This window comes from Rhinolophus ferrumequinum, chromosome 21, assembly GCF_004115265.2.
Source record: "Rhinolophus ferrumequinum isolate MPI-CBG mRhiFer1 chromosome 21, mRhiFer1_v1.p, whole genome shotgun sequence".
NCBI classification, from domain to species: Eukaryota; Metazoa; Chordata; class Mammalia; order Chiroptera; family Rhinolophidae; genus Rhinolophus; species Rhinolophus ferrumequinum.
Window position 1 is genome coordinate 7,900,631 of NC_046304.1, and position 13,444 is coordinate 7,914,074.

A 13,444-nucleotide genomic window follows, 5' to 3' on the forward strand; every position below is an offset into this window, starting at 1 on the left:
CCCACTAGAATAAACACCTCTAATAATACCACATAGTGCCCAATATCCAGGCAAACCAATACACACACACCGACACACATATCACTCGCTCCTTTGCATAGTTAAGTAACGTAAGGATCTCAGAGACAGAAACGGGGAAGGAAATACCGCCTCTTTCCTTATAAATGGGCAGCAAGCCAGCTCTCACCTGCTCTGAATATCTTCCAGCTTTTCATAAAGACCTGATTTGTTGGTGGCTTCCACTACATTTGGAGTTTTCTGAGCATCATATACTAGCTCTTTAAAGTCAATGTCAATGCCTTCAAATCTTTCCGAATCCTGCAAATAAAAATGTGGGAAAAAATTAACCACTAGGCCTCTTAATTCCAAGAAGCTCCCTTTAAGTAGCAAGTCAAGAGCAGGCCCCTGTTCTTGGGCTTCGTCAAATAAGGAAATACCCTCAGCTTAAAACAGCAGCTCTCAAACAGCTTGGTCCTAAAACCTCTTTAATCTTTAAAAGAAATTATTGGAGTACAAAGAGTAGCTCTTCGTATCAATGTATCTTATATATTAGAAGCTATAAAAATTTCAAAGTGGAGAAATTTAAAAAATGTTTAATTCATTTGAAAAGTAACAACATTAAACCCATTAGTTAACATAATATGTATTTACCTAAAATAATTGTATTTTCCAAAACAAAATAACTTAAGAAAAAAAGGGGCATTGTTTCATTTTTTATTTTTACAAATCTCTTTAATGTCGGACTTAGAAGATGGCCAGATTCTCTTCTTGGCTTCTGTAGTCAGTCTGTTGTGATATTGCATGTCATGTAGCCTCTGGAAAACTCCACTGTATTGCTCATGGAAGAATGAGCATACAGAAGACAAATGACATTTTAGCATTTTTATTTATTTATCTTTAATTAATTTTTTCAGTTATATTTGACATTTGATATTATTGTGATAAGTTTTAGGTGTACAGCATAGTGGTTAAGTGGTAAGACATTTAGATAATTTACGCAGTGATTCTCCCCAGTTAGTCTACTACCCACCTGGCACGATACATAGTTCTTGCAACATTATTGACTATATTCTCTATGCTGTATTTTCAGCCCTGTGACTTTTCTGTAACTACCAATTTGTGTTTCTTAATCCCTTCACCTTTTTCACCCAACTCCCCAAACCCCCTCCCCACTGGCAACCAGCAGTTTGTTCTCTGTACCTATGAGTCTGTTTCTGTTTTGTTCGTTTATTTTGTTCTTTAGATTGCACACAGAAATGAGATCATATAGTATTTGTCTTTCTCAATCTGACTTATTTCACTTAGCATAATACCCTCTAGGTACATCCATGTTGTCGCAAATGGTAAGATTTCATTCTTTTTTATGGCCTAATAATATTCCAGTGTATATATGTACCACCTCTTTTTTATCCAATTGTCTATTGATGGTCATTTGGGTTGCTTCTACATCTTGGCTATTGTAAATAGTGTTGCAATGAACATAGAGGTGCATATATCTTTTTGAATCAGTGTTTTGGATTTCTTCGGATAATTACCTGGGAATGGAATTGCTGGGTCATAAGGTAGTTCTGTTTTTAATTATTTGACGAACTTACAAAACATTTTCCACAGAGGCTGTACCAATTTGCAATCCCACCAATAGTGCACCAGGGTTCCCTTTTCTCCACATCTTCGCCAACAATTACTGTTTGTTGATTTATTGACGATAGCTATGCTGACAGGTGTTATTTTAATTTGTATTTCTCTGATGATAAGTGATACTGAGCATCTTTCAATATGTCTATTGGCATATATATGTCCTCTTTGGAGAAATGTCTATTCAGGTGCTCTGTCCACTTTTTAATTGAATTGTTTATTTTTTTTGGTGTTGAGTTATATGAGTTTTTTTTTAATTTTAGATATTATTAGCTCCTTATCAGATGTATTTTTGATGCATATATTCTCCCAGTCAGTAGGCTGTCTTTTTGTATATTTTTTCTTATTTCCCTTGCCCAAGGAAATATATCAGAAAAAAATATTACTAAGAGCAATGTCAGAGAGTTAACTGCCTATGTTTTCATCTAGGAATTTTATAGTTTTGGGTCTTACATTTAAGTCTTTAATACATTTTGAGTTTATTCTTGTATATGGTGTAAGAAGGTGGTCCAGTTTCATTTTTTTTGCATGTATCAGTATAGTTTTCTCAACACCATTTATTGAATAGACTGTCTTTACCATAATGTATGTTCTTGCCTCCTTTTCTCATAGATTAAATGACCATATAGGTATGGGTTTATGTCTGGGCTCTCTATTTTGTTCCATTGATCAATGTGTCTGTTTTTATGCCAGTACCAGGCATTTTGATTATTAAGCCTTGTAGTATAGTTTGATATGAGGCAGCGTGATAGCTCCAATTTTGTTCTTCTTTCTGAAGATTTCTGTGGCTATTCAGGGTCTTTTGTGGTTCCATGTAAATTTTAAGATTATTTGTTCTAGTTCTCTGAAAAATGCCACTGGTGTTTTGATAGGGATTGCAATGAATCTATAGATTGCTTTGGGTAGTACGGACATTTTAACATTGTTAATTCTTATCCACGAGGATGGTATATGCTTCCCTTTATTTGTATCTTCTTCAGTGTCTTATAGTTTCCGAAGTCTTACAGCTCTTTTACCTCCTTGGTTAAATTTATTCCTAGTTGTGTTTTTTTTTTCATGCAACTGTAAATGGGATTGTTTTCTTAACTTCTCTTTCTGATGGTTCATAGTTGGCGTATAAAAAGGCAACTGATTTCTGAATATTAATTCGTATCCTGCTACTTTACTGAATTAATTTATCAGTTTTAATAGTTTTTTGGTGGAATCTTCCAGGTTCTCTATATGTAGTATCTTGTCATCTCCAAATGACAGTTTTACTTCTTCCTTTCCAATTTGGATAGACTTTATTTCTTGTCTGAGTGCTGTGGCTAGGACTTCCACTACTATGTTGAAAAGGTGAAAGTGGGCATGCTTGTCTAGTTCCTGATTTTAAGAATGCTTTTAGCTTTTCCCCATTGAGTATGATGTTAGCTGTTAGTTTCTCGCATAGGGCCTTTATTATGTTGAGGTATGTTTCCTCTATTCCCACTTTGCTGAGAGTTTTTATCATAAATGGATGGATTTTGGCAATTGCTTTTTCTGCATCTATTGATACGATCTTAAGATATTTATCTTTCACTTTGTTTATGTGGTATACCACATTAACTGATTTGTAGATACTGAACTGACTTAGCATCCCAAGAATATTCTACTTGATCGTGCTGTATGAGCCTTTTAAGGTATTGCTAAATTCAGTTTGCTAATATTGTGTTGAGGATTTTTGCATCTATGTTCATCAGGGCTATGAGCACATAATTTTCTTTTTTGTATTGTCTTTGTCTGGTTTGGAATCAGGGTGATGGTGGCCTCCAAAATAAACTTGGGAGCTTTTCCTCCTCTTGAATTTTTTGACTAGTTTGAGAAGGATAGGTGTTATTTCTTCTTTGACTGTTTGGTAAACTTCACCTGTGAAGCCATCCTATCCAGGACTTTTGTTGGTTGGGAGTGTTTTGATTACTGGTTTGATTTTGTTAGTAATAATCAGTTCAGATTTTCTCTTTCGTCTTGATTCAGTCTTGGAAAATTGTTGTTTCTAGGAATTTATCCATTTCTTCAAGATTGTCCAATTTGTTAGCATACAATCATTCATAACAGTTTCCTATAATCCTTTGTATTTTTGTGGTGTCAGTTGCCACTTCTCCTATTTCATTTCTGATTTAATTTTCTGGGGTCTTCTCTCTTTTTCTCTTGATGAGTCTGGTTAAAGGTTTATCAATTTTGTTTATCCCTTCAAAGAAGCAGATTTTGTATTATTTTTTTTAGACTCTAATTTGTTTATTTCTGCTCTGATCATTATTTCCTTCCTTCTGCTCACTTTGGGCTTTGTTTTCTGTTCTTTTTCTAGTTCCTTCAAGTGTAAGTTTAGATTGTTTGAAATTTTCTTGATTCTTGAGGTAAGCCTTATTGCGATGAATTTCCCTCTTAGGAATGCTTTCGTTGTGTCCCATAGATATTGGAGTCATTGTGTTTTCATTTTTGTCTCAAGGTATCTTTTGATTTACTTCTGGATCTTGTTGTTAGTAGCATATTATTTAGCCTCCATGTGTTCGTGTGCTTTTCAGTTTTTTTCTTGTAATTGATTTCTAGTTTCAGAGAAGATGCTTGATATGATTTCAATCTTTAATTTATTGAGACTTGTTTTGTGGTCTAACATGTAGCCTAGCTTGGAAAAAGTTCCTGTGCACTTGAAAAGAATATATCCTGCTGCTTTGGGGTGAAATGCTCTAAAAATATCAATTAAATCCCTCTGGTCTAGTGTGTCATTTAAGGCCAGCTTCCTTGTTGATTTTCTGTGGTATATCTGTCCATTGGTGTCAATGGGGTATTAAAGTCCCCTATTATGATTATATTACTGCTGATTTGCCCCTTTATGTTGGTCACTATATGCTTTATATACTTAGGTGCTCTTATGTTGTGTGCATAAATATTTACAAAGGTTATACTGTCTTGTTAGATTGATCCCTTTATTATGTAATGCCCCCTTTGTCTCTTATTGTAGTCTTTGTTTTAAAGTCTATTTTGTCTGATATAAGTATTGCTATCCCAGATTTTTTTTTTTTATCCCTTTCACATGAAATACCTTTATGCATCCCTTTACTTTCAGTCTGTGTGTGTCTTTTGACCTGAAGTTGGTCTCTGATAGGCAGCATATGTATGGGTCTTGTTTTCTTATCCATTCAGCTACCCTATGTCTTTTGATGGAAACATTTAATCCATTTACATTGGAAGTGATTATTGATAAATGCATAATTATTGCTATTTTATTATTTATATTTATGTTCTTTCCCTCCCTTCTTCTTAAAGAACTCTTTTTAACATTTCTTGTGATACTGGTCAGGTGGTGATGAACACCTTTAACATTTTCTTCTCTGTGAAAGTCTTTATGTCTCCTTCAATTTTAAATGATAGCATTGCTGAGTTGAATAGTCTTGCTTATAGGTCCTTGCTTTTTCTCACTTTGCATATTTTGTGCCAATCCCTTCTGGCCTGCAAAGTTTCTGTTGAGTAATCAGCTGACAATCTATGGGAGCTCCCTTGTAAGTAACTATTTGCCTTTCTCTTGCCGCTTTTAGGATTGTCTGTCCTTAACCTTTGCCACTCTAATTATAATGTGTCTTGGTGTGGGCCTGTTTGGGTTCATCCTCTTTGGGACTCTTTGTGCTTTCTGGGCTTGTATATCTATTTCCTTTGCCAGGTTAGGAAAGTTTTCAGTCATTATTTCATCAAATAGGTTCTCAATCCTTGCTTTCTCTCTTCTCCTTCCAGTACCCCTATTATACGAATGTTGTTAAGCTTGATGTTATTCCAGAGGTCTCTTAAACCATCCTCATTTTTTAATTCTTTTTCTTTCTTGTTGCTATTCTGATTGGGTGTTTCATGCTACCTTATTTTCCAAATCACTAATTCAATTCCTCTGTTTCATCTAGTCTGCTTGTGATTCCTTCTAGTGCATTCTTCATTTCAATCATTGTATTCTTAATTTCTGACTGGTTCTTTTTTACAATTTCAGTGTCCTTTTTTATGCTTACCATCTCTTTGTTGAAGTTCTAAGTTCCTTGAGCATCCTTACAACCATTGTTTTGAACTTTGCATCTGGTAGTTTCTTTGCCTCCATTTCATTTAATTCTTTTTTTCTGGAGTTTTCTTTTGTTCTTTCATTTGGGACATGTTTTTTTTTCTCCCTATTTTGGCTGCTTCTCTGTCTCTGTTTCTATGTATTAGATAAATCTGCTATGCCTTCCAGTCTTGGCTGGGTGGCCTGATGTAGTAGGTTCCTTGTAAGACCTAGTAGTACAGTTTCTTTGTTCACCAATGCCTGGTCCTCCAAGAATGTCCCTTGTGTGGGTTTTGTGTGCCCTCCTGTTATAGGTCAGCCTTGATTACTACTGGCAGATCACTGGGAGAGACTGACCCTCAGGCTGACGGCTATGGCGTTTGACCACATCCACAGTTTACCGGCTGCTGTGAGGAAGGCTTATACCACAGAGCGGGATTTGGCCCAGCAGGCTCTGGTGCCTGTTGAGGTCACCTTTGGGTCTGCTGCTTGTGGGGCTAATTTGGCAGTGCTCTGCTGTGCTCTCAAGCCAACCTCCAGGTATGTTGGTTCTGGGGCTTCTCGGGAGAGTCTCCATTTCAGGCCCATTCAACCACTGCCTGTGACTGGCCAGGGAATACTTGGTAGGAATTACAAAACAACCTGCCGTTGGTCACTGCCTGTGCTAAACCTGGAGGCCATGGGAGATGCTACACTGAGAACCGAGATTGGCTGCCACCAGTACTAGGCCTGGGGTAGCGCCTCAAAAAGCCAGGATACCCCAAGGCCTGCTGCCACCTTCCAGCTTCCTTAAGGCTTAGCCACTGATAGATCCTCGTGCAGTATATGAGTTGGGTGAGGCAAGGTCTTAGGTCGTCACCAGGGTGTGATGAGTGGTGTTCACTAGGTTAACGTAGATTCTGGTTTGGTGCTATGTGTGAGCCTGGAGCTACTCAGCAAAAAGTCTCAAGAGTACACCTCAGGCAACCCAGCTGGGGCCTGAGGACCCCTGGGAGTTGTCCATGAAAGAGTGCAAAGCAAGCATAATTGGCTGCTCATTGAGAAAGTGCCTCCTGCCTTGGGCAAGTTGGGTGGGGCAGGGTCCCGGGGAGTCACCAGGGTGGATCTAGCGGAGTTCACCAGACCACTGCAGATTCAGATTTGGCCATGTGGAGGAAGGCTCAACACAGAAAAAGATGGCACCCACCTGCCTGATGTACAGGAGAAGGATTCTATACAGGGAAAATAGCGACTGTCCCTCTAGTTCTCTCTCTGAAGCCACTCAACTCTGTCTCTCCCTGTATATCTCTGATGCCTCTTGAGTCACTGTCCCTCCACTGGAGCCCAGGGTGAGTGCGTGCAAGCGAGTCTGTGCATGGGCCCTTTCAGAGGACGCCAGGATTTCCTGAATCCTTCCGTCCCATCCCGAAGGTCAGAATCCCCAATGTTTTTCACAGCCAGATGTTGTGAGGGCTTCTCTTCCCAGCAGCAGTACTCCAGGCTGGGGAGCTTCGTGTGGGGCTGGGGTCCCTCATTCCTGCAGGGGGTAACTCTGCAGGATATCCCCTCCGATTCTCAACTGCCACACACAGGTGTGGGGCCAGCCATTCCATGTCTCCACCACTCCAACCAGTCTCGACGTGGCTTCTTTATATTCTTAGTTATAAAACTTCTGTTCAGCTAGACTTCAGATGGTTCTCCAGGTTAACAGTTCTATAATTTAGTTGTAATTTTAATGTGGTCACAGGAGGAGGCTACCACAGTGTTTATCTACTCTGCCATCATAGATTACAAGCTGACATTTTAGCATTTTTATTAAGCTAGGTTTCATATTGAAAATCCCCTGAAAAGGTCTCAGGGACGCTTCAGGGGTCAGTGGACCACACTTTGAGAGCTGTTGACATAAAACATAATACCAAATCATGTAGATAGTGGATTCAATGCTCTTTCTGGGTCCATACCTGTTTTTTACTATAATAAAAGAGAGCTTTCCTGAGCAAATGATTTCAAAGTTAATTAGATATCATCATTTCTGCCAAAACGCACATACCTTCACAGTGTTGTTGAAATGACTGAGACAATAACATATGCGAAGCACCTTAGCCCCTTACCTGTCATTTGTTAAGAGCTGTGGTATTATTATTACATAACAACAACCATAATGGTCTGTGCTATGTGCACTATTTTAACTATTTTCCTGAAGTATTATCCCAATTTTCAGGAGGAAACCAGGCCAAGAGAGGTTAAGAAACTTGCCCAAGGTCCCACAGCTGCAAGTGGGAGAGTTAGGACTCAACAGCCCCAACAGCCCCAGTCTGCTCCAGACCTCTGTAACCCATACCTCTCTCCTAAGAAGATTTAAAAACAAGGGGAGAGTGTAAGATTATGACTAATTTTGTCATATTTTGAAATTATCTCTATTATTGTGTTGCTAAAACAAAGAAAATAAATGTATATTTACATATTTTAACACAAACCTATGTTTGAGAAGTTGATGGTACTAAATCTTTATGATGTTTAATTAAAGTCTCTACAAAACTCTCCACCTGTGTCCTCTCCTTCTAAGTAAACCTGCTCCAGTCACTAGCACTGGAGATAAATAAAATCTGGCTAGTTCAATTGGCTTAATTATAACAGCCATAACAGAATTGTTTTCTGTTATTTTTCATTCCAAATGTACAACCTTTAATCTACATGATTATATTACATATGATTTTGTGGACTGAACTGGGACAATTAATGTTTTAATGGAATGTGCTTTCACTTTTAAGCAAGGCCTGGACAACATGTGACATTTTGGAGGCAAACTGATTTGTAAGCAAAGAATTTGCTATGCTAAAGAGATAGAGAAAGTCTGTAAAAAAAATTTTTTTTTAATGAATTAGAATCCACTGAGGGGGTAAGTTAGTGGCACATTAATTAGGACAGGAGGCAATCAACCACAGGGAAGGTAATAATGAGAACGCATATTTTAGAGAAATTCATTGTACACTATTTAGCTGAAGACTGGTATTTAAAATCTGGCACAGGCCAGAGGTTTACAGAATGGCTCACTGCTGAGAAGGAACCTGAATTTGCCTGGAAAGAATGCTCCCTTCTAGTCTCCACCTGCACTGTAATTATCTGCAGAGAAACCCATGTGTAGCTCATCCCAAATTGCAGTAGTAATATTTTTGATCTCCTTTCTTGTATACACATTGAAAACAAAAAATAAGTTCTCCTTTCTTTTCCCACCTGTCTACAAACAAACTGACATTTCACCTTCTCTCTTTTCCTCTGCCTGATTTTTGGTGGCTTGTGAGATCATGGTTGTTGGAGGTGCGTTTGAGTGAAGCCAAGGCAAGTGGGCAGAAGAAAAAAGAGCTAGAGGATGCAGGAACAGGGTGCTCTTCCCTTGACTCAGGTAAGGGAACAGAGAGAGCAGGGTTTCCTTAGCACGTACCTGTGGCAACTGAGCCCGGATATCTTCAGATCCGATGAATATACTTTCCAGATGAGACCATGTTCGCTGCATTTCGAACCAGATAGAGATGACAGCATCAGCTGTGGACAGCTTCTTCTGCCAGCCTGACACTTCCTCCAGGAAGAAAGCTATGTACTTGGACATCATCAGGTTCTGAAGTTGAACTTGGTTATCCTCCAGAACCTCAATGAGGTCCTCATCCGAACGCAGCAGGGGGATGTTGGTCCGTGGGTGGGGCTCGTACTGGAATTCCATGCCAGCCCAGGTGGTCTGCAGCTCCTTTAAGATCTTCTCCATGCCCATCTCTTTCACAGCTCTGTCCACAATGCCCCTGACCTCGTCCTCAAAGTGGTGCAGCTGGAGCTGCAGGAGGTGTGCCAGGGTGGTGTCCTTGCCCATGGTGAAGCTCACGCCTGTGGCCTGCATCAGCTGCCTCCAGTGCCGGTCCCGGATGGCCGGATTCTGCAGCTCAGCCACTGCCCTCAGGGAGGTCAGGGTGTTCAGCACGGTGCTTTCCAGGCCTGTGAATGCATCCCAGGCCCTGACCTCCTTGTCAAGGTTCCGGATGTGCCTAATAAACTGTTTGCACTCCAAGTCCATGGCCTCCACGTTAATATTCCTCCATGCAGTGGTCTCCCAGGCATGGATAGTGGAGGTCACCATGCCAATTGTGTCCCAGAGCTCCTTCAGCTGGCAGACCTCCTTCCTGCACTGCTTCAGCTGCTTGTAGTCGGGAATGTTGACCTCAAACAAGCTGGCAGAATCAGAAATGGAGGCCATGGTGGATTCCATCTGCTCGATCTCAATGTGCCTGGCATCCAGCAATTGATGAGGGTCAGTGCTATCAAACCTACAAAACACAAGGTGTCCCTCTGTAAGTACAGCACACAAGGAAGTACCCATTTCCTAGAATCACCAAAGGAACACCAGCTCAGTTCTGTAGATGCTGAGTATTTTAGCAGACAGCAGTGATTTTCAACAAAGCCTGGGGAGATATGTTGGAATACGATGAGCATAACCAGTTGGAGGAAAGGCAACTGAAGAAGAACATCAAGCTTGGATCCTTTCTTCACATTCCAGGAGTTAAAATACTCTCCTCCTCCACTCCCCCAGCTCCCCCATCCAGGTGTAGAGGGGAACGTCCATTTGTTCAAGCCCCCTTTATACTCTCTTTCCACTTGTTGGCTCCCACACAACTCGACACCAAAGAGCACTGTCTTGTTACCTATAGAGGCTGTAAAGTCAAAGCTTCTGCCAGGAGCTACTAGTGGTAGGTAGGTAAACTTTAAGTGAGAGAGCTGGCACTTACAAGTCCCAATCTGGCATTGCAGCTTTTATCCTCACCAGAGCCCTCCTGGCCAATCCCATCTCAGGATCCGCGTGTGTCACAATGATACAACTGTGACATCATCGTCCCATCTCCAGGTGGCCATAGCCACAGAAGTGCCCTGGCCCAATTCCTGCCCAGAGACATACTCACGACAGCCACTAGTGGTAAGTAGGTAAACTTTAAGTGAGAGAGCTGGCACTTACAAGTCCCAATCTGACATTACTCCCTCCAGGGCAGTGGCTCTCAGTCTGGCTGTGTACTAGAATCCCCTGGAACCTTTAAATAACCTCCCTGATCAGGCTGCTCCCCAGTCCAAGTAAATCAGAATATTTGGGGGTGGGACCCACGTGAGGGCATTTTTCAAACTCCCTGGGGGGTTGCAATGGGCCAGGTTGGTGTCCTTTGTGGTGAAGCTCACCCTGATGGCCGGCACCACTTTCAGGCAACAGTGCCTCCAAGTTCAAGAACCACTTGAAGACTGAGCACAAAGCCCCCACCAACGCGCTATACAGTCACTGCTGCTTTCCTTCACTATGTGCCTCAAGGCAGGCTCTTAAGTCCCTCTGCCAGGCTGTTCTTGATCTGTTCCTTCCCCCCTTTGGCCTGCTCCCTCCCTCATCCTGGGGTAGCCTCTGGTTCTGTACTTGGACTTCTGTAAGCACTATATCTAGCTTTACAATTTTAGTTCACATTTCCTCATCATCATCACGTCTCTGATGCTTATGGCACACTCCCACTGTTCCTGATCTTCACCAGTGTTAACCTACTTTACCCCTCCAGAATTGCATTCCTGGTATAGCGTCTCCTTCAACTTAAGAACTCTACCTGCAAAGGAACCCACATGGGCAGATAACATCTCTTCGGTCTGGCGCACCCAGAACCCATGTGTTCAAGAAGCCTCATTTTCCTCCCCTAACCTCCCTTTACCATTTCTCCCTATCGCCGACCTCAGGTTTTCTCGTTTCTGTGAGCTTAGAGGGCTAGATATTGGGAATACCCTGACTTACGGGTGAATATGGTCCTCTAAAATCAGATCAGAGCATCACAGGGTGTATCATCAAGGGGCAAGTTGAGAAGAAACTAGACAATTGGCCATTTCCTCCAATCGTGTGTGTGTGTGTCTGCACATGTTGATTGGTGGGGTATGAAGGGGAAGGGAAAAGGTAGAGAATGACATACAAATTCTTTTTCTTGAACTGCCTCTTCTCTTGGTTGTCTTTGGAAATATTTGAGTTGACGGATGGAAAGTAATCCTGATTAAAGCCATTTACCTGAACTGCTCACCACTTAAGCCTAATTACCATGCAACACAGTAACGGTTCTGCATACCATTAAATTAGTGTCAGATTAACTTTGATGCTCGCTATGTTTGATTCCGGCTTGTTCAATCTAAATAGTTTTTGGCCCATGTGCTATGATTGTGGATTTACATCTTATGAGAGTGAGACTGAACATCATTGCACCTCACTGTTCTCCAGCTCCCAAGTGTTTCAGAACAAAACACGAGGGTGGCCTTCTCAGAGTTGAAGAGGGCCCTCTATTTATAGAGGCCAGGAGCTTTCTCCCCATAAGAGCAGTAGAAAAAGACCTGGAAGGAAAGAAAGGTAACGTCCTCATGGCAAGTGGTCCAACAGGAAAGATTGCCACACGAGTGGTCCTTCTGCTTGTTCTTCATTTCCAAAGACTAATTGTTGGTGTATGCAGCTTCTATTTTTTATCTTGACTAGAGTGAACTTGAAAAGTGAACTTAGCCTCTTTTTAAGCTTGTATCTTTCCAATGCAAGGTCTATCAGACAAATTCTAAAATCCCACATTGTATTTATTAATGGAGTATAATTGAGGAATAACTTATTAGGTAAGATATGAGCTATTAGAGTGTTTGGGGGTGTACACAGAAAACAAATGATCTTTCTAACCATTTCCTCAGCACATATGAACATCCTTAAATCGATATTGGTTCCTCAAATATTTGTAAGCGGTGACCATTTGTCAAACGTATTCCAAACTTCATCTACCCTGAAGCATAATTTTTATTTATCGTTTAAATTTGTGGACAGTCATTTCCTGTAGCTGAGCACACATAAAAGTTAATTTGGCCTAAGTAGTGAAAGGAACCTCTGGACATGAGGGCAGGTAACCTTCTTCCCATTTTAAAACTCTAGTGCAAATTGTCACGATATTCATAGACCTGATTAATGTGCCTAATAAACTTGAAACCGTTCTCCAAACCCTGAGGGAGCAATACAGCATAAGAACAGGAAAGTAATAGGAGAGAAAAGGGTGTAGTAAGTCTTTGAAATGGAAATAATAATGCGTAAGTATTTTAATCCAAAAGAGAAATGCCTGGAAAGTCAGATGAATAAAACCAGAATGAAGAGAAATGGAAATACAGTGCTCATGTGTGTGATCTTAGAAAAGTGATTGATTCCGACTTGACCGAGACATGAGCCGAGAGAGAGAGAGAGAGAGAGAGAGAGAGAGAGAGAATGGAAAAGTGACTTAAATTAATTCTCAGGACGCTGGCAGTTGGTAAATATTAACCTCAGTACCACACCTGTATATACAATGGACGATGGCACACCTCTGCTTGATACCCCACAGGTATCATAAAACGCAACATGTCTGATCTGAATTTGTGATCTTTCAGTTCTTCCCATTCTGTGGCCCCCATGTCAGTGAGCAGTGAAAACAATCCCTTCCCCTTAGCTGTCTGAAATGGGAGGTAGAAAATTATGCTAGAATCTCCTCCCTGCTCACCTCCCATACTTAATCAATCCTGCTGATTCTCCATCCCAAATTCATTCTCCTGTCTCCATTCTCACTGCCACTGCTTCAGTTCAGGACCACGGCTTCGCACCTGGGTAGTTGCAATCACCATCCCATGGAGCACCTGGCCGTGAGTCTGTTTCACCCTATCCTGCTCCTCACAGGCATGAGAGTGTGGTATTTACATTACGTCGTCCTCAGCTTAGGTTCCTCAATGGGTGGTCACGGTCCAAACCTG

General features: G+C 41.0%; 1 protein-coding gene across 1 annotated transcript in view; it reads right to left on the minus strand.

Annotated features, from left to right (window-relative positions):
- The window catches only part of DNAH9 (dynein axonemal heavy chain 9), a 311,767-nt gene that overhangs the window by 225,467 nt on the left and 72,856 nt on the right, over positions 1-13,444 (minus strand). The window contains exons 20-21 of the mRNA XM_033089991.1: positions 9,090-9,960; positions 188-318 (exon numbers count right to left, since the gene is read on the minus strand). Coding sequence (XP_032945882.1) covers positions 188-318; positions 9,090-9,960 — 1,002 coding nt within the window. The remainder of the gene's footprint in view (positions 1-187; positions 319-9,089; positions 9,961-13,444) is intronic.